Source organism: Priapulus caudatus, unplaced genomic scaffold, assembly GCF_000485595.1.
Source record: "Priapulus caudatus unplaced genomic scaffold, Priapulus_caudatus-5.0.1 Scaffold256, whole genome shotgun sequence".
Lineage (NCBI taxonomy): Eukaryota > Metazoa > Priapulida > Priapulimorpha > Priapulimorphida > Priapulidae > Priapulus > Priapulus caudatus.
The window spans coordinates 244,695-268,422 of NW_014577317.1; the positions used below are offsets into that span (position 1 = coordinate 244,695).

Genomic DNA, 23,728 nt, shown 5'->3' on the forward strand with positions numbered 1-23,728 from the left:
GTATATGTATATGTATATGTATATGTATATGTATATGTATATGTATATGTATATGTATATGTATATGTATATGTATATGTATATGTATATGTATATGTATATGTACATGTATATGTATATGTATATGTATATGTATATGTATATGTATATGTATATGTATATGTATATGTACATGTATATGTATATGTACATGTGTATGTATATGTACATGTATATGTATATGTACATGTACATGTACATGTACATGTATATGTATATGTATATGTATATGTATATGTATATGTACATATTCGCATTCACAGGTGCACGCACGGACAAATGTACCGGCGCACGCGCGCATACGTACACACGCGTACAAACAGCTGACCCGCACGCCTTACACACACATAGCGTACATAATAAATATTGAAATGGTCTATCTTTGAAGTTTGTGCTTACTAAATCATACAATCAAATTTCGCGTTCTTTGTGTCTATTTCAATTTCAGGCTTTTCTTGCGCATCATGCGGTAAGATTTATCATAAAACTTATTGACTTTCAAACAGACCAATTGCAAAAGATGTGGTATACGGCTTTGCCCTGCCTACACATCATATACATCTTGTTGTCACTCGTACCTAATTGAGCCTGCAAAAATGATTAAATTAGTTCTTTTAAAAATCTAAAATCTTTTAATGTCATTTACATTGCTAAAAGATAATGAAATACTTTGCGAACCGTATAAATCTGTGTTCGGCGGTAATGTTGCGATATTACCGTGCCTAATTAATCGTAGCAATTCAATTCAATTCAATTCAAAAAATATATTTATCACCATAATTTGCAAAAATACAAGGATGCAGAGAACATTATTTTGAAGGGTGAAGGGGTAGCGAAAGACCATAGGGTCATTAACTCAGCTATCCCTCTATATGTACAGTAGACATAATATGGAGCGCCAGATATTCGCTGTATTGCAAATGAGGAAAAGTTGAAATAAATTTGCAAATAAAAGTAAAGTAAAGGTGCAGTATATACAGTGATAACATACAAGAGCAGTAATCAGTTGACAGTACTGTAGGATACAATAAATAAATTTGTAAAGAAGAAGATATATGAGTTTGATAACTTCATATCGTAAGTGATTTAAATGCAGCGATACAGTACAAGCACAATACTGCACTAACTCACATGTACAATAACAGAGATAACAAGTACATTGAGATTATAGTATGTCAGATTACAGTACTTGGTTGGAGTAGATTAAGATCAATTCACATCTTGGGTGCAGTATATACAGTTTTACAGTACAGGCATCAAAATACTATACTAATTCAATATACGCATATATACAAGCGGTAATAATAAGTACATTCCGCAAGAAGCTAGTTATTGCCTGAGAATCACCGAATAGTCGCTAAGTTAAGCAAGAGATTTTTTAGTATTTATGAGTCCATGCAAATGAAATAAAAATAAAGAATATATCAATAATATAACAGAAATAGATGTAAAAAAAAAGAGAACGATAACAACTCTGCTCATCAAAGTGTTACATCACAAGGTAAATCACAGAAATAATAAATACTGATGTTCGGAATTTAATAGAAATAAAAATAAGCAGGTTTGATACATATAATATATACATAATAATAATAATACATATAGTTAATATATTACAGTATAAATTAATGGTAGCTACGCAAGTAGAACATAAATGAATCTGTTCAGTGCAAGATATATTTGTTACAAGGTTTACAATTGGTTACAATTAGTTAAAAGGTGTGTGTTGGTTTGGGTATATACTAAATAATAATATGTGTTTATGTACAATAATAGTTTGACAGTAAGGGGGTGTTTATATTTATATTTTAGTTGTTTCAGAGAGCAGCTGGTGAATTCCGGAGTAAGTTCATTCCATAACTTCGCTCCTTGGAATTTGATTGTGTTCGAGCCATAAGCTGTCATAACTCTGTCTATAAAATAGTTTTGGCCTGCTGCGCCTCTTGTGATATGGTCATGGACGTCCGATAGTTTAGTAAAGTATGTGCTAAATAGTACCGGTAGCATGCCGTGTTTATATTTGTACATGAATAATATAAGTTCATACTTGTGTAGGTTCGATAATTTCAATATTTTAAGGGAGGCGAATGAAGGGGTTGCATGATCCCTAAAGTTGGCAAATGTGATGAGTTTAGCTACCGTGTTATGAGTGGTAGTTAATGGTTCAAGTGTAGTGATATTAGCATTGCCCCATGTTAGAATTCCGTATTGTAAGTAAGGGTAGATTAGGGCATAGTATAGTAATTTTAACGTCGAGGTGTCTACATAGTGTTTGATTTTTGAAATATTTGAAAGCCTTTAGTTTTGGTGATTTTATATGTGATATGTTTAATATGGGTATCCCATCTAAGTTGGTTATCTAGGTACAGACCTAGATATTTTATACTGTTTTCTTGTTTTATTTTATGCGAGTCCATACTAAGTTTAAAGTTTTGTATTGCTTGTTTCTGTGTTTTGTTGCATATGATCATATATTTTTATTTTTTTTGTAGTTAACTGATAGTCTGTTTGATTTTAACCATGCATCTACTTTAGCTATCTCTTGGTTAACCATTGTTTGAAGATGGTGAGGGCTTGTGTTTGTGTGTGTGTATGTGTGTGTGTGCGTGTGTTTGTGTAGAAATCCCCGCACTTACCCGATTAGGAATAATTAGGTATAAATACATCGTTACTACATCATTTAGTTGCTTTATGCATAATATTAAATATTAAAGCGGAACTGGAATGAACTCTATAGTAGATCGTAAATCGTAAAATAATCCCCTTCATCTTTACGCCTGAGTTGAACCCGAGTTTCTGTTGACCACGTGATTCGGACAGACTTATCGGGCATGCGCCCGTATGCGGACATCTGTCTGTGTGTGTGTGTGTGTGTGTGTGTGTGTGTGTGTGTGTGTGTGTGACATTATTTAAATACGTGAATTTACTTGCTGAAAATACACTACCTTTGGATCAAGATGATATCGATGTCTGTTCATGTACAGCCGGAAAGCTTCGCTGCTTTTAAAATCAGATAGTTTTGACTCTTGAAGACTTGTTGGCCACAGTTTTACCTGTAAGATAATGCTTACAAATTCATGAAATGAGGACAGTGTTCATTTCATTTTGAACCCTACGTTTTATATTACCTGTAACTCTTGCGCAATTTTGTTATATGTACGAATTTTAACTTTTAGTGTTTCTTTCGATTACAATGATTGACTTCTAGTTCTTGCAAAAAAACACCAAATTCTGTTCCCTTTATACTAGTAAATAATTGAAAAGAATAAGATATGTTTCTTAAAAATAGTTGTGTAGAATAGCACATTCACCAAATCAGTTTCTCTCACGAGACATGCATATGCGCGCAAGCGCTACCCACTTACTCTCCTGTACACATTCTGAAAAGAACATACCTACGCATACACGAGACATTGCGAGAAATATTTGACTAGTATTATTTGAATAGACTTGAGACGATAACTTCCGGCAGTAATTTGTACATCTTTACCTTGTCCATTAAAGCGTCAGTTTGGCGATACACAGCAAAGAGAATTTTCTGAACAGTTCTAGCGCCTCTGCTGCTTACGTAGAGTGATGTTGCTCCTCGTTCTATTTGCAATCCGTGAATTAATCCGCCAACCTTAGAAAACAATATAAATAATTACAACATTGTTCGTGTTTGAAAGATCCAGGAGTAATTTAAGAAGAACAAACAATTAAATTAAGAGATTTGAAAATAGCATGCTTATCATAACGCCGGTAAGTTAGTAGGGGTTCTCAGCGCGATATGTGTTTAACCAACTGATGAGAAAATCTTATATTTGCAATAGTATTATTATTATATATTACATTGTCCCTCTGCTCATTTCTTCCTGGTTTTCTACGCGAGGCACAAGCTAGTACTAACCCCAAGCAAATTAACTGGTTAAACTTAGATCTTATCAGTATAATCAGGAGTAGATAATAGAAGCTTCTATTATCTACTCCTGGTATAATCAATGCGGATCTCGCCAGTGTTATGCTACGCGGCATTCGTACAATGAAACGTACGGTGTCCAACATACATTCTCGTATTCCGAGAAGAAATCAGGATGTCGTACGACAGAGGAACTAGCGCCTATAGCATTTCAGGCACTGTGCCTAATGTATGTAAAAGAAAACACGGTCGTCTGCCACGGACACGCGGCGGGGGGTCGCGGATTTCACACCCTATGCTTGTTCACTGAGGTGCGTAATGGTTCGGTGCAGTGAATGAAATGGTTCTCGTGATATCTGATAATGAAGCAATAAAGGGCACGCCTAGTTCAAGTTAAATTTTCTACGCAATTCTCGCGTGTCGTTGTGTGTAAACGCGGAGAGCTTTACGATAATTTATAAAAATTAGGTTCATCATTTCGTTGACGACGACAATGATCTAGCGAGAGGCGTATAATGGCGCTCGACTGTAATGCGTCTACTTAAAAAGACATGCACCATTTCTACACAAAACGCGCTTAACCGGCTAACTTTGAACTGGTGATATTAGGTGCATTTAAGGTGATGATACCCACACGGATCTGCTAAAGAGAAAACCCCCATGATACGCACGTCCGAGGCTATTCTCTCGCGCCCGTAGTCCTGCAACGCACTTGACATTCGCGCTTTGTTCGGCGTAGTAGGTGCGGGAGCTGCCAATTATTATCCTAAATCACGGCCATTTAACGGCAATTCGAGTGTGCATGAAGCGAATATTTACGGCTTGAAATATCGCAGCCCGGAGATAACCGAGCCACACTAATTGCTGTCCGACGGTCACGAGTTGCTATTTATTGGCAGTCGTGCCCCGCTGACCGTCAGAGCTGCTTCTATATATATATATATCAGGAGTAGATAATAGGGAATCCCTAAGGAATTATCTAGGGAATCCCAATTATCTACTCCTGATATATATATATATATAAGTGTGGAACGTGCTGGGAAACATAAACAACTAGACAGAGGGCACTCACGGAGAGTGCATACCTCCGCCAGCGACATAGCTCGTAGCAGCCGCTCGTTGCTGCTGCTCGCTCACATGTACACGCTCGCTGCGCTGGCTGGCTCGCTCGCTGACGCGCTAATATCGATCGCGCGAACACACACACACGCTAATACACACACACGCTAGAACACGAACACACTAACGCACGAGAGCGATCACATAACCTCCTCCACTCCGTGGGCGGAGGTAAATATTACCTGTTGAAATCAACTTTGCCCGCTGTTTTTACGTCAATATATCACAATATTTCATGTATTAAAATAATAAACTCAGAAATATTGATTTATCTGTAACATAGGCGATAATGTGTACATGTCACACAAAAATTATAAAATCTATCATCCAAAAAACACAGGTGTATATGTTTTGGTCATCACATATTCTAAGATATTGGAAGTATTTCACCTTATTTCGTCATGTAATCAAAGTACTAGCACGATTCTCGTTGATTTTGACGTTTGCTCGATTGCTACATGCTTTATTTTTTTTACATATTAATGGCTTATTATTGATGCTATGTCATGACAATTAAACAGTCTGTGCCATAATGAAGCTGCAAGCATCAAAGATTCTATTCATGTTTTTAGGCACGTTTCCGCGTTACCTGCATGAGTTACGTGACAGCCAATCATACTTTTTAGGTGACTAAGAAGCTTACGCACCCAAGCATCATCGGGGAAGATTTTTTAAACAGTAATCATGAAAAAATAAATGTCGCTCGTCGGTAGCTATCATTGTGGCATGACTCCGCTTCAGTGTATTTGCGCAGTAATGACGTTATTGCATTGGCTAGAGTCGCAGCGTGGATAATATTAAATCCTCGCTCGGTAACGCGTGTTCCAGTATCTACTAGAGCTATCAAACAGATTGCGTTGCTTAAGCCCTTACTAACCCACAATGACTTAATAACAGCTAATTCAGCCGTCATTTGTCCTTGCACAAAAGCGCACGCTACCTTGGAGATAGCAAATCCAGAATTTGCCATACACAGGTTTTCCAAACAAACCAGTCGACTGTGACATACAAGCTGTTCTGCAACCTCGCTACTCAGCAAACGCCGCCGAAAGACAGAAATGAAATTACCATCGCTGAGATAACCGAATACATGAAGAACTAGTTTGACCCCAAACTTAATTTCCGATCGGAGATGCAGCGGAAATCTGGTAAAACCATTTAAGAACTAGCAGCAAGCATCAGGCAAGATGCAGTTACGTGCGACGTCGCATCCATTAAATACCCTCTAGACGAGGCCATGCGCACACGCTTCATCTGTTTAGTTAACAATGAGGTCGTCTTAAAGGCGTTATTTAAGATCAAGGATGACGAACTGTCGTATGCTCGAGCAATCCAGGTCGCTATGGAAACTGAAGATGCGGCCAATGTAGCTAAGGAAACGGTGCATGGGATGCAGCCGAAGCTGGTCAATAAACTAGAAGTCACGCTCTTCGACGTCCGGGTCAAATGGAAGTCGATCGATTAACCAGGAACCCAGCTACACCAGCATTTTTCCAAAGGCAGCCTGTGGGCGTTGTGCCAGGTCTGACCACCTTAGAAAGGAACGCCCGCACCTTACCGCAATCTGCAATTTTTACCAACGGAAAGGGCACCTTCAGTCTGTCTGTCTTCAGAAGAAGAGATGCAACAAGCCAACGGTGAAGGCTATCTACAAGCAGAGACTCCAGACAGTGAAACTGCAGAGAAAAATCCCTGAACTCCTGCTCAGTCCTCTGCTGCAGCTCCTCCAGTCTCTCTGAATGGAAAGAATTTTGATTTTCAGATCAACACTGGTACGGGAAACAACTTTTGCTCGAGGAACGTCTGGAGAAGCCATGCCTACAGGGGTCAACAGGCCAATACAAGGGAGCTACAGGAACCAGCTGACGGTCATGGGAACGTTTACAGCGAATGCCAAACAGAACCACCGTGGAAACTCAGAAGGACGGAACATAAAGTTCACGGTGGCAGGCTCCCTTCGCGCAACCTGCTGGGTCGTGGGCAATATTTTTTTCATCGCCACCATGCTCTTCAACCGATTGAAGCCGTTCATCCCCATTGAAGCCAGAGCTTGTATGCTTAAAGGACTTTGAATTAGAAGTCAAATTTAAGTGGAATGCCAGGCACACATTCTGCAGGTTACGGCCAGTCACGTTTGCAATTCAAGAAGATCTCACACAAGCATATGACTCCGTCATCAGGAGGGGTGTGTGGAAGCCCGCACCAATTCAATGAAAGTGGCACACCCGTTGTTTTGATCATTAATGTGGTGCCACCAGGCGAGCAAAAACCAAAGCTGCGAGTCTGCGGAGGACTACTCCGTTACGGTAAACCCAAAATTAGAGATCGTCCGACACCCTATGCCTCTTCCCGAGGATCTCATGAGGAAACTTGTGGATGATACGGTTCCATTAAACTCGATCTGGCAGATGCATGCTTACAGCCAGATCAAGCTTGCTCCTGAAACCCAGATAAGACTGGCACCCCATCGAGGCGTACTATTTCAAATTCGGCTGCCATTCCGCATCACATCGGCACCGGTTTTTTTCAAAGAGATCATGGAGCTACTCACCAGCGATATACAGGGAGTGGCAGTCTACCTAGACGACTTTCGCGTCATCAGTGTCAATGCACAATTAAGAACATCTCCAAAATCTACGCACCTTGCTTCAACGCTTAGAAGAAAAAGGGATACGATGTCGAATGGGGAATGTTTATTCCGCAGCAGGTGCAGAGTACCTGGGCCACAAGCTTTCCCAAAACAGGATTGCTAATGAGGCTAAGGTCAACGCGGTTATCAAGAGGCCGCCGTCGGAAAACGTTTCCAGCCTTCGTTCATTCTTGGGGTCACTGCAACTCTATGGCAAGTTTCTCCACAACTTGGCTACTCTGACGGAGCCTCTCTACCGACTGGCCAAGAAGGATATACCATGGAAATGGGGCGCTAATGAACAAGCTGCTTTTCAGCAGCTGAAAAATGTACATTGCACGGATACAGTGCTGGCCTATTTTGACCCATCCCTGCCGATTGGAATGTCATGCGATGCATCGGGAGGTTGGTATTGAAGCAGTGTTGCTTCAGGGCTATCGTGGCGGCAGTGAGCGCCCAATCGCTAACGTATCCAAGACATTAACAGAGACTCAGTGCCCCTATAGCCAAGTTCAAAAAGAGGCATTAGCTGCCATTTTTGCGCTAAAGAAGTTTCACCAGTTTTTGTATGGTCGAACATTTATTTTGGTTACAGATCATAAACTATTGCTAGTGCTGTTCGGGCCAACCAAAGAGACGCCAATGCTAGCGGCCAATCGTTTGGCTCAAAGGGCTTTGATGCTTAGCGAGTACGATTACCCTATTGACTACAGAAAAACGTCGGACCACGGGAACGCAGATGCACGCAGTCGCCCGCCAGTGGGACCTGTCGTCAACTTTGATGGGGGGAAAGTGAGGCAGATGTTGGCACTGTCTGCACTATCAAATCTGTGAGTCTACAACAACAAACAACCAACTGATTCTGGTGTCGTGGCAAAGCAATCAGGCAACGATTCTGTAATCGCAACAGTGATGCGCCATACCCGTGAGGGATGGCCAGCAGACGATTCACGTTCTAATGTGGAGAAGAACCATGAGTGCTATTCAGGCAGAGACTTCAGGAAACTAGCGGATTCACTGTCGACAGCCCATGGGTGTTTGCTCTATGGTCCCAGAGTAGTCATTCCTAAAAGTCTGCATCAGCAAGTGCTTCGATTGCTACAATTGGGACACTTCGGAATACATCAGATGAAGCAGATCGCACGCGCAGCTCTACAGCGGCTTCAACGCTGCCTAGGATCGACGCTGACATTGCAGAGCTGTGTCGCAACTGCACTGCCTGCGCCGAACACCAGAATAAACCAGCAAAGTCGGCCAATCAGCCGTGGATGCTGCCAGAGAAACCCTGGAGTAGGATACATCTGGATCATGCCATAAATTTTCTAGGAAGCAACTGGCTAGTGTGTATGTGTATGCGTGCGTTTGTGCCGGCGTCTGTATGCACATTTGACCGTTTATGCACGCGTGCGTTTGTGCCTGTGTCTGTATGCACATTTGTCCGTTTATGCACGCGTGCGTGCGTGCATGCAAGCGTGTGTGCAATTTAACGTGAATGCTCGCTCGCTGAGCGCCGCAGGACTTCCGTTTGCTGCTGCGAGCATTCCAAACGATGTCAACGACATAGTTTAATTCACGTGGTCCTATCACAGATATTGTAGCCGCCAATTTTGGCGACGTATCCCCCGATGAACGTGATAGGTGATAGAGTTCAACAACGGGTAGTGGGTAAAACCTACTATTGAAGAATTTAACCAAAAAATACATGCGAAAAATTAATGTCGGATGGAAACATATGCGCTGTGGTAATCGCACGGCGTTCAGCATCTTACGAATCGCTATCTCATAACATTTTCGCTAAAATCATGCAAAGTCAAATAAACATATTTTTTTTAATAAAGTTATCGTTTTGACATTGCCAGCAGATGCCTCCGATAGAATCCAAGATGACTGCCGCGTCAGAACCCTTAACCCAGAACTGCTAACGACGACGTGCGTCATTGCGGCGACTGTTCTGATCACAGAGTAATTCCGTAACGTGGCGGGCAGTGATACACCATTCCCTGTGTCATCGTGCTCGCGTAGCAATCGTCTAGATACACGCACGCTTGGCGGTTCCCTGCGTACCATCGTAGACAGACGCCTCCGCTGCCGACGCGCTCGCACGCACGGCAATCGAAACTCGCGAGGGGGCATCTAGAATGGCACTGTGGGGACAACATCGCCACAAAGTAGTAAGATTTGCGCTGCGCTAACGAGGTGCATTCATCTTCCTTTGTACGTAGGGGCCTTTACCGAGTCAGCGGCGAGCGGCGAGATTAGGGTGCGCGTGCGCAGGGTATGGCGGTGTGCGCCGCATGCGCTTGTGCGACCCACCGACCGACCAGTCATCGGCGCGGTCGGTGTGTGCATCCGCTTTGACGGACGGAGGAGCCGCGAAAAACACACACCACAGCAACGCCGAGCACAGATGATTGACTGCAGCAATTAGGCAGCAGCGTCGACGACGACGGCGAGGACTCCAAGACCCGTGACGTTTGATAGCATCGTCGTGCACTACGTGCGCGTGGCGAATTTTTTATATATATGTGTCAACACTCGTCGTCGCAGAAGAGCAGTGGTGGAGACTCCCGCGACTGGACACGATCTTGCTAGCCACAGTCTTGCTACATACGATCTTCTAGCCGTGTGCCAAATCGAATCGACGGACATATTTCCCCGTTCTTCTTGCGTGCTTTGTGAGGTTTTTACCGTTTACAGTTATTCAGTTAGCGAGGAAGGCGTCTTAATTTATCGTATTCGTCGTGAAGTACACCGCACACACCCCAAGGTTTGTAGTTTATGGATTGGATGCGGATATTATCTGGATAGTGTACGGATCTTCTGTATTATACAAAGATTCGTTAATTACTGTGCACGTAACTGCTTTAATTAAAAAGCCACTCTACGCACTTTATTTATAAGAAAAGTTGAGTTTATCTCTGAAAAAACTAGACTTGTGAGTTTCTTATATTATGCTGTGAATATGATTATTATAATGCCTATTATTATTACATTTATTTCTGAATAATGCAAACGGCATATTTCTACTCATATTCGGACAGAATCTAAAACTTAAACTCTCTAAACTAAAACTTGACTTCCTCTTACTAGCGTGTATAGGTTCAGCATCCGTACGTGCTTTGTTTGCATACAGGAACACACGGACGAGATGGCATGTCGAAGCGCGCTCTCTCTGCCACGCGTGTTCGCGATCCTTGCTGCTATTCTGCTCATCTGTGTCCTGGTAAGCTACCGACGTTACGGCAACCTGATCCACTCATTATATGCACATATATCGTACGGTGCGCCAGCGGTGCAATGCTTCGTCATGTGCAGGGGGGCCACGTGATCTCTGTGCGACAGACTGAATTCAACAACAAGGATTTTGGTCGTATAAATTCTATTAATTCAGATGCATTTGTAAGAATTCGTTGAGGGAGATAGGGTCTTACCGCGTGCTTCGCACCGCGTGAAGAAAGCGATTCATTTACCTATGCCCGCTGTGGGTTAGCGATATTACAATACATTATTACAACATAAGCATATACTAAGTTAATAAATATTGATTACTAATTGATAACACTTAATGAATTTTATATTTAAATGTGTTCGTAAGATGTAAATTTTAAAATTTCAACCATATAACTAGATCTGTATGTATTTAGGTGTATGTGCCTGTGTGTGTGAGTATATATATTATATAACAAATACCGTTTTGTAATTATTTTGTAATGTTAACGATATTTCGATCACAGACAAATTTATTGCCCCATCATATTTAAAATAACAGTAAAATATTTCAACATAAAATATGAATCATTACACCTATTTTATATGAATTAATAACGACATTCTACGCTGTAATTTGTTTGCAATAATCAGTTAATTGTTATCAACGTTACGTAGGGTTATACCTACCACGCAAGTACCGCACCATACGAGCACAATCTTTCATGCTCTCCAATGAATTTCTCGTTTCGACTGCGTTGTGTGTCGGCCCTGGCTGTTTTTAGATATAACACGGACACACAAAAATACACGCGGACTACTTCCATGTGCGTTTCACATCGTAGAACCCTTTGATTTTATACACTTTTAGCGTTGCGTTTCTATTCGCGCACTGTTTACCTGTTCCTTTTTTGGGCCGAAAACATATATATTGTTGTGCGTACGTTAGATAAAGATTGGCGTAATATCAACAACTGCGGTTTTAAAAAGAAGAATATTTGCACTATAGACGAGTTACTGAATGGTTGGGGTAGGGTTAGTAAGTGCATGGGTCACCCAACTACCTTATCAAGCATAATAACCAGATTCCTATAATATATATATATATATATATATATATATAAGGAATATAACTATTATATATATTCCAGATAACCTATAAATTCACCATGTATTTTTACTATGTTAGGACCGACAATGCCACTACGTTCACACGTACGTTGCACCAAAACCTGCCCTGCAGCAATTCCCGGTGCAGTACCGCTGTACTCCCTTAGCGGAAGGGTTTTCGCCAAGTGAGCTTCCCAACGGCCGACAAATCAGTTGCCAGATCGACTCTCTGCCGCCTTTTCCAGCGCACTGGGCACAGGGAAACAGGCCAAAGAGGCTACCAGATCACAGCACGGTGAGACAAGTCGCATCGTTTCTAGGCTAGTGCATGCCTACTAGCTAGGCGCTTTATGTTATGCACTTTACTGCAGCCCTCGCCGAGACAAAGACCAAATATGGGTCCCAGCGGTTGTCACCAATGTACATGGTGCCCGCAGCGTCGACGTGCGTGTCTACCCCAGAGGACAAGTGTGGCGTAAACACATCGAAAAGCTTCGCCCTCGCTAAAGAGGATACGGATCCCGGAGAGACTCCAGAGTTATCAGTTCTGAGGCTATCCGCAACTCCGCCTATTCACCCGACAGGACAGAACCATTAACCCATTGGGGACACACCGAATCCTGAGTCAGCAACGTCAGGTGTAAACCAACCGAACTCAAGAAATTGTCTCAATCTGCGCTTCCAGTAGGTGACGAATACGTGCCAGATCATCCGAGACGTTCCAGTCGACCGCCGAAGCCGCGGACCAATGCTTATCTATATATAGTCTATACAACCTTTCGCCTCTGGGTGGGCTCAATGCTGGTGGGGAGCTGTGAGATTATTGTAAAAGAAGCCATTACGGGCTCAGTAGGCGGCGCCATGTATTTTCCGAAGCCAGTTGCATTCTACAACGTGGCAGGCTGGACTGTGGTGGAATAAATCCTTTCTTCATTTTATATATAATATTTCACGTCAGTTCTTCCGTCTTTTCTTTAGAAAGACAACACGTTGTAATAAGTGCAAAGTTGTTAATTGATTCTTTTCAGTCGTTGTAGTAAGAGCAACGCTGTCCGTTGCTGGTGGTCAGTAGTTGGAGTGAGAGCCATTCTGTCAGCTGCTACCTGACAGTCGTTGAAGTGAGAGCCATTCTGTCAGCTGCTACCTGACAGTCGTTGAAGTGAGAGCCATTCTGTCAGCTGCTACCTGACAGTCGTTGCAGTGATAGCAATGCTTTGGTTTGTGTTGCGGTGTGAGAAAGGATGTGCTTTGCCGTAGACGGTTCGATTTAATTGTCTGCTGAATTGCCTGACGAAGAGATGTACGTACATCTCGAAAGCTCGCGTATTAAAACTTAAGCACCCTTAACCTGTTGTTTGAATTTTGGTTTATATATATCCTACCTCATGTATTATATATATGTGGGCCTATATATATAAGTATATATTCGGCTGATATGTAGTAAAATCTAAGCGGATTGAAAGTCAGGCGTTTTCGTAAGTTTTATAATGATGACGATACGGCCTAAGTGAAGAAATGGGAAGAACTGATATGAAAATTACTCTCAGGTAGCGTAACTGGGAGATATCCACGAATCCTGATTATAATGAACCTAATACGTATAAATGTTCTGTGCATGATTGAGAGGAATTGTTGTGAAATTTGGAGGTTTCCACTCGCAATTTGAGGCGAACGCGGACGCGCGCTGACTGGCATTGATGATCCAAGCGTATCTAAGACGTGTAACGGAAACACGGCTATGTAACAAAGTATGAAGTTCATGTTTTAAGGCAAAAGGCGGCAATTTCGAGCTATTACCTGTTCGTTGCGGCTTTATAGAAGAGTATATAGAGGCTGTAATTGTTAGCGTTAACGAGTAGGGACGCGATGAAACGCACTGTCCATACTTCTTTAATAGCATATGATGTAGTTGATGAATTTGCACATAGTATGGTGTTATGGTATATAAGTCTATAACATTTATTGCGACACGTGTGAGTACCGTGTATGAGTTCTCGATTGGATTTTTGAGGACCGTGCAACGGGCATATCATCGAGCTTTATCCGAGAAATGAGACGCTTGATTGGAACTATTCTGTCCATCGAAAATGAGCACGTCAGGTCTAAGGAATGAAAGGTGAACTATTAGATTATGAGTCATATAACATACATAATGTACGGAGCCCCGCTAGTGCGTCGCGGTCGACGTTTTTCGCAGGCGGCGCGGTGCATGGTTTTTCGGCAGCGGCGTGTAGTCTTTTCGCAGCGGGCGCGGTCACGTTTTTCGCAGCGCGCGCGGTCAGCGATTTTTCGGCAGCGGGACGCGGTTACCTTTTTTCGCCGCGCGACGTCACGTTCTGTCGGGCCGGCGACGTCAGTTCTGTTGCAGCCGGTGACGTAGTTTTTTGTTGTGGGTCGTCGTCCATTTTTAGGTCGGACGTCGTCATCATTGACTCGCCCTGAAAGGCGTAAACACAGCAAGCGGCGAACGAGCGAAAGACGAGCGGGGGGCGGCGGCGAGCGAAGGCAGAAATCGTGCGGGTACGCGCTTTTGCGTAGCCGGGCGGTCAGCGATTTTCGCGAGCGGCGAGGGCGGAAACCAGGCCCGCGCCGGGCGAGCGAGCACAGAAATCGGAGGGGTCTGCCTTATTCGTAGCGGCGGGTGACCTATTTAGCACCGGAAGCGAGCGAAACGGCGGCGGGCGGCGAGCAAGCAGAATATCGACCGGTCCTTTTTCGCAGCGCGCGGGTCGACCTTTCGAGCGGCACGGTCACATATTGCCGTCCGGCGGTCCTTTTTGCGCGCATCGGTCACCTTTGTCGACGCGAGAAAGCGAAAACCGGCCGCGGCAGCGAGCGAGCGAGATGGAGGAGGGGAGAAGGGAGAACTGGTGGGTGGAAGGGAAAAAGGGGAGAAAGAGAGAGGTGGTGGGAAGAGGAGGGGGGCTGGATGGAGAAGAGAGTGGGAGAGCGAGAAGCTGGTGGAATAAGGAGGAGGGAGAAGAGAGAAAGGTGGTGGCGAGGAGGAGGGGAGAAGCTCATAGGAGAAAGGAGGAGGGGGAGAAAGAGAGAGCTGGTGGAAAAGGAGGGAGGGGAGGACGCTGGTGGGAGGAGAGGAAAAGGGAAAGCTGGTGGAGAAGAGGAGGGGAGAAGCTGGTAGAGAAGGAGGAAGGGAGAGGCAGGGGAGAAGGGAGAACTTGGGTGGAGAAGGGGAAGGGAGAGAAGGAGGGGGAGAAGGGAGAAGCTGGTGGAGAAGGAGGAGAGGGAGAAGCTGGTGGAGAAGGAGAAGGAGGAAGGGAAGAAGGAGGGGGAGAGGGAGAGTGGTTGAGACAGGAGGAGAGGAGAAAGCTTGGTGAAGAAGGAGGAAGGAGAGAAGGAGGGGGACAGGGATGCTGGTGGAGGGAGGGGGGAGAAGGGAGAAGCTGTGGGAAGGTAGGAGATGGGAGAAGCTGTGGAGGAAGGAGAAGGAGGAAGGGAAGAAGAGGGGGAGAGGGAGAAGTGGTGGAGAAGGAGGAGGGGGAGAAGCTGTGGAAGAAGGGGCAGGGAGAAGGAGGGGAGAAGGGAGAAGCTGGTGGAGGAAGGGAGGAAGGGGAGAAGGAGGGGGAGAAAGGAGAAGTGGTGGAGAAGGAGGAGGGGGAGAAGCGTGATGGAGAAGGAAAAGGGTAGAAGGGGAAGCTAATGGGGGAGAAGGGGAGAAGGGAAAAGGTGGCGGAGAAGAGGAGGGGAGAACTGGGTGGAAGAAGGAAGGGGAGGAAGGGAGAATGCTGCAAACCGCAGCCCCTCTGTACATTAATGAAATGTGCTGCGAGCAGCTTCTCCGTTATTCCTTCTCCTTAAGCCACTAGCTACCGCCGCCCGGCGCCCCCCCCCCCCCCCCCGCGCCCCCCCCCCCCCCCCCCCCTGACCCGCGGGCCCCCCCGCCCCCGCCCCGCCCCCCCCCCCCGCACGCCCCCCCCCCCCGGCGCTCTCCCCTCCTCTTCTCCCCAGCTTTCTCCTCTCCTTTTCTACACCTTCTCTCCCGTTCTCCCCCTTCTCATTGCTTCCAGCCAGCTTCGGTCCCCCTCTCCTTCTCCACCAGTTCTCGCTCTCCCCTGCGCTCATCACCAGCTCCGTTCTCCGCTCCTTGCTCTCTTCGCTCGTTCTGCACCGTCTCCCGGTCTGCCTTCTCCATTCTCCTCTCCCGGTTCGTCTCCTTCCTCTTCTGTCACTAACTTTTCTATGGTCGATATAGTACTACTCTCAACTCCTCCTCCTCCCCCTCTCGCTCTACACTGCTTCTTCGCTACCCTGTACAGATATTGGTATTTTACACAAAGCCTTTCACGTGTACAACAACCTATAGTAACAGCAAAGGAGCGGAGAGGCTGTATTGGTCGGGTCGGGGCGGGGCAGGGGCTATCTCAGATTTCGCACGTTCGTCAGATATTTCGCGGCGCAGCGCGAGCAGAGCGCGGTCCATTTTAATCACGGCGAGCGGACGAAAACACGGCGGTAACAGTTATTTCGTTTATTTAGCGCACCTCTGCAGGGCTTTCTGTAATTTAGCGAAGGACTTGGGGTGTTTTAACAACATATACTAAAAACAAATGTTGCGCAGTGTGCGCTGTATATTGTAGAGCGATGTGCGGAGGTTGTTTCAGATAACATGCACCTTAAATTTTTATGTACAAAGCGTTAGTAGCCTATATGGAACACTATTCCAGCGAATAGCAAGCTCGTGCCGTGCTGTACACCGATCGATCAGACTGACACCAGGCGAGACTTGGCGAATCTATCATCAACTCGTTGCTAAAATGCGGACGTGGGTCTCCTTTCGCTCCGTTGTCGCGCTGCGTGTCCGAATAGAAAGAATATCGAAATGTTATATGTTTTAGCTCTAATTTTCAGATAGTTCATGAATATTTGTATGGGTTGTGTGTGTGAGTCTTTACCGCTATCGATGTGAGAGATTTACATGCAAGTGTTTGCGAACCGGTTTGTCGATACGAGAGACTGAGCATTGACAGGCGTGAGCACGGTATAACGGCTCCGATGATATGCACACATGCGAATGAATATAGCACCCAGCTCAATTATAGCGCATGCTCTAAAGCAATGTGATATTGGCTAGACCTCATTGAGTGTTTCCCACTTTGATAATGATTAGATGAGTTAATGGAGTGTAAATGATGATGATAATCCTACGGTTCCCTGAGAAATGAGATTAACCACAAACTAATAGTAGACGGTGACATATTATACTATATATAGTATATATATGATGCTATATATAGTACTATGTTATATAGACCATGTAATGACATTAAAGTTGCGAACAGTCTAATGGAGTATCAGCAATTTTTCGCGTAACTTCTTCTCGCGGCATCCAATGCAAGCATGTATAGTATGTGAGGACAACTGCACCAGCGGGTGTATATGTGCATAGGATGGGGAATTTTGTTATGTATCAGGCCTTATAATGAAGATAAAGAAAGACCGGTAAGCATTTTTAGCGAAGAGAAAGGAGTTTTCAGAGAGCGAATTTCACAACGCGTTTGATTGGCCTACAATGATACAGAAAAATTATGATCAGATATAGATTGTCCTATATAGTTCAAATTTTTAGGGCGGGTTTCCTGTCGGTCTTCTCGATGGCGTTCATAAGCATGATAAATAGGAATATTATGTCATACTCTAATAACTTATATTTATAGAGGGAGCTGTAAACGAAGAAGGAGAGGAGGCTAGTTGATGCAAATTGACACAGATTCAACAGCTGCGGTGATTGGCGATTTATGCAGTGGAAAACTTTTTATAATTTTACTACTAGATTATGTCAGAATACGTACGTGTTAGTCTCGAACGTTCAGCGTATACAGCGGGAGTATAACCATGTAATGACATGTCTGCAAGTCGTGATCACTGCGGTTAATTGTGCTTCCTCTTCGTTGCCTCGTCGCTGTGCTATCTGAGCACGTTGTTGTTATTGCAACAACTTTGCAAGCCAGATTATGCCGGGAGCGGGGGTGGGGTGGGTACTCACCCGGGAGACATACGCAGGAGTGGGTGAATGCGTTGGTAAAGTCTACAACGACGATGACGTCGACAACGGCGACAAAAACGACGACGACGACGAAAAACGTACGTGATGGCGACAAATGCAAGAACGTTAAGTCGCCGGCTCCGAAAAACGGCGCGGTCGCCTTTTTCGTAGCCGGCGCGGTCACCTTTTCGCACCGCGAGCGAGCGAAAACACGGCGGCGGCGGCGAGCGAGCAGAATCGGCGCCGTCACGGCTGCGAAAAAGGCGACCGCGCCGGCTGCGAAAAAGGTGACCGCGCCTTTTTCGCAGCCGGCGCGGTCACGTTTTTCGCAGCCGGCGACCGCGCCGATTCCGCTCGCTCGCCGCCGCCGCCGTGTTTTCGCTCGCTCGCGGTGCTGTGTTTTAGCCTTGTCAGGGCGAGTAATGACGACGACGTCGACGAAAAAGGTGACCGCGCCGGCTGCGAAAAACGTGACCGCGCCGGCTGCGAAAAACGTGACCGCGACGGCACTAGGGGGCTTCTGTACATATGCAATTAAATTATCATGAGCAGTGAATTTTCGAAAATTTGTAAAACTGCAAGGTCACATCCGCACACATTATATCACTAGGAAGTTACTCAACATCATCTCACGCCGGCACCTCAAAGATGTCCACTTGTCTGGTAACATGTCGTATCAGATATTACTGCTGACACGTTATGATCGCACCTTTTAAGCACACCACGTGAAGCAGCAATTCCTCCAACACCCATAAATATCATGTCTCCGGGAAAAGAAGCATTGCAGACTCTGCAGCGCATGCACGCTCGATCATTTCTGGACCGCCAATGTTACCTCAATGCTATAGTTCCAGCGGCACGTGATCAAGCTGCTGGTTACATTTAACCCGTTGCGGTTGAGTACAATTAAGCAAACTGGTGTGCAACTTATCTCGGCCTTGGCTATCTAGTATATCAGGCCTCTTCGTTCTGCAGCATTTGCGATTTTGCATTCAACCTCATCTCTTCACAGCAATATAGAATGTATGGAACATACCTCCGCGACTCATTTGCTTATCGGACAGCGGAAGATGGAAGGGTGAATGAATACAAGTTATGGGGATCATGGCTGCGCATTCCTATTTGTTGTAGCTAACCGAGACTCATTGTTGTTGACCCATTTTTCACGCGACCTATATTCCTTTCAGCAACATTTTCCTGTGACAATATTTGTTGTGAGTATTTGTTCTTATAGTAAGTTTCCGGTTCCCAACGTAACAAACACTAACCAGCATTTTTTTTAACTAATTAGCATATTTGGGCACTAACCAGTTTGTGCGATCAACGACCAACATGCTCAGATATAGTATAGTCATTATGTTCCGACAGCCTCCTCCATGCTTGGACCGTATACCTATGCAGTATGTTTTAACCGTCAGCAGTTTGCTCGGACTCTAACCAGTTTGTTGTGACACTCTTAATTGTATGTTTCGTATATCTAACCCCGTGTAACTTCTACCTATAGAGACTAAATACGCCAGCGACGGGGGGGGGGCAGGTTTTTTTGGTGGGTGGCGCCTCGGGTACGCCCACCAACAATACAGCAAAAGAGTAAAATGGGAAAAGGACGGAGATATGGAAAATAAAGAGATAGAGAGACTTGTGCAACCTGCATAAGTAACACATCGCATAGGTTTAAAGTAAAAAAATAAATAAATAGAAACTAATCAATTAAACAGTAACAGCAACAAAATCATCTAACCTTTGTCAACTAAATATCTACAATAAACTTGGTAATGTTTGTTCACATGGTAATCATAACCCTAGACAAGTTCAACAGCTGCAGTAATATAATAATAATAATAATAATAATAACAGCTGCAGTGTATCGGCAAAAATCACGTGATCCGCAAAACGTCACGGTAGGCGACCTAAAATTATTTGTTTATGGCGCCCGTATATAACGTGTTTATAGTACCTTGTAATTATACTAATAACAATTAATATAATTATATGATATTAGTTTTTGTTGAATATAGAATTTGAAAAACTTTGCATTACTGGATTTATTACACCTGTTTTATTAGGTTCTCTTCTGTGCAGATTAGGCTTGCTCGTCGCCGTTAACCAGGTAGAACTTATTTTTGTATTTAGATAAAATCGCCTAAAATCGCCTAACTTCGGACTATTTCTGTTCTTTTCAACTGTGTTCTATTGCAGAGAAGTTGTGAGAAGTCCTACTGTAGTCTAGTCAAATATATATAATTTGTTCGAATTAATTGTGTAATATATCCAGTTTTATCATAGATTGCTTATGTAGTTTGTTCGTGATTTATTAACAAATTATTTCCAACGAAACTTTCTTGATTGCAAAGTTACCTTTCAAATTATGTACTTAGAGACTAGGCCTAATTAAAGCTGGCGACTCCTTCGAGTTTATAGTTTAGTTATGATACATACGCTAAAATATTGAGATTGATCACATCGAAACTAATAGCAATGCTGGTCATCTTGCTTACCTGAACACTAGTATTAACCATGACGTGTACCTCCACGGCCTCGTGCTTGACTTTAATGCTCTGCGCTAGTACGAGGATGTTCTGGATGACGACAGCGAGAATCGGTATGGTGATCATGGCCAAGATCAAGGCTAATTGCGCTTTCCTGTCCCGTCTTGTAAATGCGTTCTGGCCACAAATGCCACCCTTCTTCTCTACCCGCTGACTGATTACGGCAAACGTTGGCTCTGTGACGTCGTCCATCGCTACCGGGGAAGGTATGTGAATCGCTGACGGATTACCGGTGGCGCTTATCTGTGTGGGTGAGTACACGAACTCCAACGACGCTCCAATCTTACGACTGTCTCTGTCCATCAAATAGTTGCTGTATTCAGTGTCGACTAACGTCGATGATTGCCGTCGTAAACGTAACAAATGTATGAAATATATGATGACAGCGGTTGCCGCTACATCATTACCAAACAGCTGCTAATAACCAGCCCGTTCATCACAAAAGAAACGTGTATACTCTCATGGCGGTGTATACGAGCCGATAGCAAGGTGTGATAGCGACACTATTGTGAAGACCGCACGTATTATCTGAAAATTGCATCGGGATGCTAGCTGCAGCGTTACATCTGCGCGAACGGAAGTGAACGTAATGGGATAGCAATTTATGACGCATCATCAATAAGAAGGACACGAGCTTGTGCGCAGGTGACGGAGCGCGATTGCGCGTGCTCTGTTATTGTCATCGATTAGCTTTCAGAAATATATATGTACATATCCGTAATTAGCACTGATGGTGGTAATGAATTAGACCTATATTTTATCTTAGGCAATTAACGTAATTCAGCGTGATATTGTAATCATTCTTCTTTTAATCTTGACCGTTGACCAGGCAGGTACCACCGTCAACACGTCCGGTATCAGAATAAAAACCTCCAATCTGATGACGCTGCAGAAACAATATATTATAAAAATCGTATATTATAAGATAAATTTTTGTAGCGTAACCACTCACTAGAAGCAATGAAATTCTCTAGGCTTTGCTGACAAGAGATCTTAAGAGCATTACTCAAATGTTACGTAATGCACAAACCTTTTCGTGACCTCCTTGCAGTCTGTACTGAAATGTTTCGCTTAGAAAAATTACACGTAAATGCTGCGCACGGCGCACCTAGATGTAATGATGTTGATTGAATCACCGCGGAGGTGTGCACGCTTTTGTCGTACTTCTGCACATTCGGCGCCATTCGGCGAAATCCTATCCCTACAGCCTATAGTCATTAAGCATAGTCCTTCATACAGTGATTTCCAGCTGCCTCCGTGAAATAGAGTTGTGCCTAATTAGTAATTATAAACAAAAGAATAGACTAGACCATTCCCCCGCTTCGATCAATGGATGTGCAATGTAGAGTCAAGTATCCCATAATACACAATACATTTGTATATTGTATAGCCTGATGCATAGAGATACTCTCGAAATATTGTTGATTAAAATTTTACACCTACATTCTATTTTTTTCTGCATTTGTTTTCATCTACACGGGTGTCCGTGTGTTTTTACTTAGTCATTCAAAGTACATGCTGAGACTCCGTGATAAGTAATAGCTAGGTTATTACGAGGCTGCTATATTTTATTATGCGTTCGATATATCACACTGCGCGTCTAGCATAGATACGTGTAACTTCTTTAGACTACTGAATGGACAACTTCAATATATGGTCGTCATGGTAACGAACATGTATTGATAAATGTTGTTGGCCTAAATCTGTCTCGCCTTAATCTGTCGCACGCATTTGAGGATTGCGGCGCCACGGTGAAACGAGACCCAGGGGTGGTTACTCAATGCGCCTTTTAGTCCATGAGCCAGACGGCTTGTTTTCGGTACCAAATTGAAAGACAAATTGTTAGTGCTGTCAGATGGTACTCTAGCCCAAGGTGTTTTGAAATTTGTATGATAACCTTTCCGAAGTAGTAGCTTTCTTGTAGATTTTTTAATTTTAATTTTCGCAAAATTTTGCTTCAGCATGGAAACGAGGCTCCAAATGAAACTTTGCAGGTATGTTCTTGATAAACAAAGAGACTGTTATAAATCAGAGTTGGTCACGGCCAAAATTGTTATAGGAATAACGTGAAAATTCAAAAACTTGCTGACTAAGAGAAATGATGTAATATTGATCTGCATAGAGTCTGGGGTGATTGTTGAGGGATCGATCGGTATCTGGAGTTCTGGATAGTCGCAGATACAACCGCGCCGTCAGATTCCATAAACTGATGTACGATGCGCTCCAGAGACTGGCCTGGGCAGGATTTCAGTCGTGGATTGAACGACTCCATGCAGACAGGAAAGCTTTTGTTGAAGATTTATTTGAGAGACTGATGTCTCTATACGATGATCTATCCCAGAGAGAATTTCAGGAAGTCATGACGAGCTCTTCTTTCTCAGACTTCATCAAACTTTATGACACGTACCTGGACTATCTCCGCGACAGTAATGGGAATTAAACTATCGAGCTTCTAGATGTCTTATATTAGCATCGTGGAGATTATGTTAGGATTACTGAGAGCACCCAGAGAGGGATATCCATAATCAATAAGGAGGTCACGAGCTTGTGCGCAGGTGACGGAGCGCGATTGCGCGTGCTCTGTTATTGTCATCGATTAGCTTTCAGAAATATATATGTGCATATCCGTAATTAGCACTGAAGGTGGTAATGAATTAGAAATATATCTTAGGCAATGGGCCAATAAGAAATTAATTACGTAATTTGTCGTGATGTTAAAATCTTTTTTTATTAATCTTGACCGTTGGCCAGGCAGTATTAGGTACCGCCGGTTAATGGTCAACACGTCCGGTATAAAAATAAAAACCTCTAATCTGGTGACGCTGTAAAGACAATGTATTATATCAAAATATTTATCACTACAGAAACGTGTATATACTCTCATGGCGGCGTATACGAGCCGATAGCAAGGTGTGATCGCGACACTACTGTGAAGCACGACTAGCGCACGTATTATCTGGAAATTGCATCGGGATGCTAGCTGCAGCGTTACACCTGCGCGAACGGAAGTTAACGCAATGGGATAGCAATTTATGACGCATAGGACATCAGCAATAAGAAGGACACGAGCTTGTGCGCAGGTGACGGAGGGCGATTGCGCGTGCTCTTTTAATTATTGTCATTGATTAATTAGTGATCAATAATATGTGCATATTCGTAATTAGCACTGAATGCGG

At 43.9% G+C, this 23,728-nt stretch overlaps 1 protein-coding gene across 1 annotated transcript in view; it reads right to left on the reverse strand.

The window, feature by feature from the left end:
• LOC106808157 overlaps positions 1 to 21,008 on the reverse strand; it is a gene marked incomplete at its 3' end in the record, with an annotated part of 33,122 nt that extends 12,114 nt beyond the window's left edge. Inside the window, 3 exon segments of the mRNA XM_014810739.1 lie at positions 2,985 to 3,092; positions 3,530 to 3,661; positions 20,502 to 21,008. Of these exon segments, the coding sequence (XP_014666225.1) occupies positions 2,985 to 3,092; positions 3,530 to 3,661; positions 20,502 to 20,855 (594 nt within the window).
• Positions 21,009 to 23,728: the final 2,720 nt, after the last annotated feature.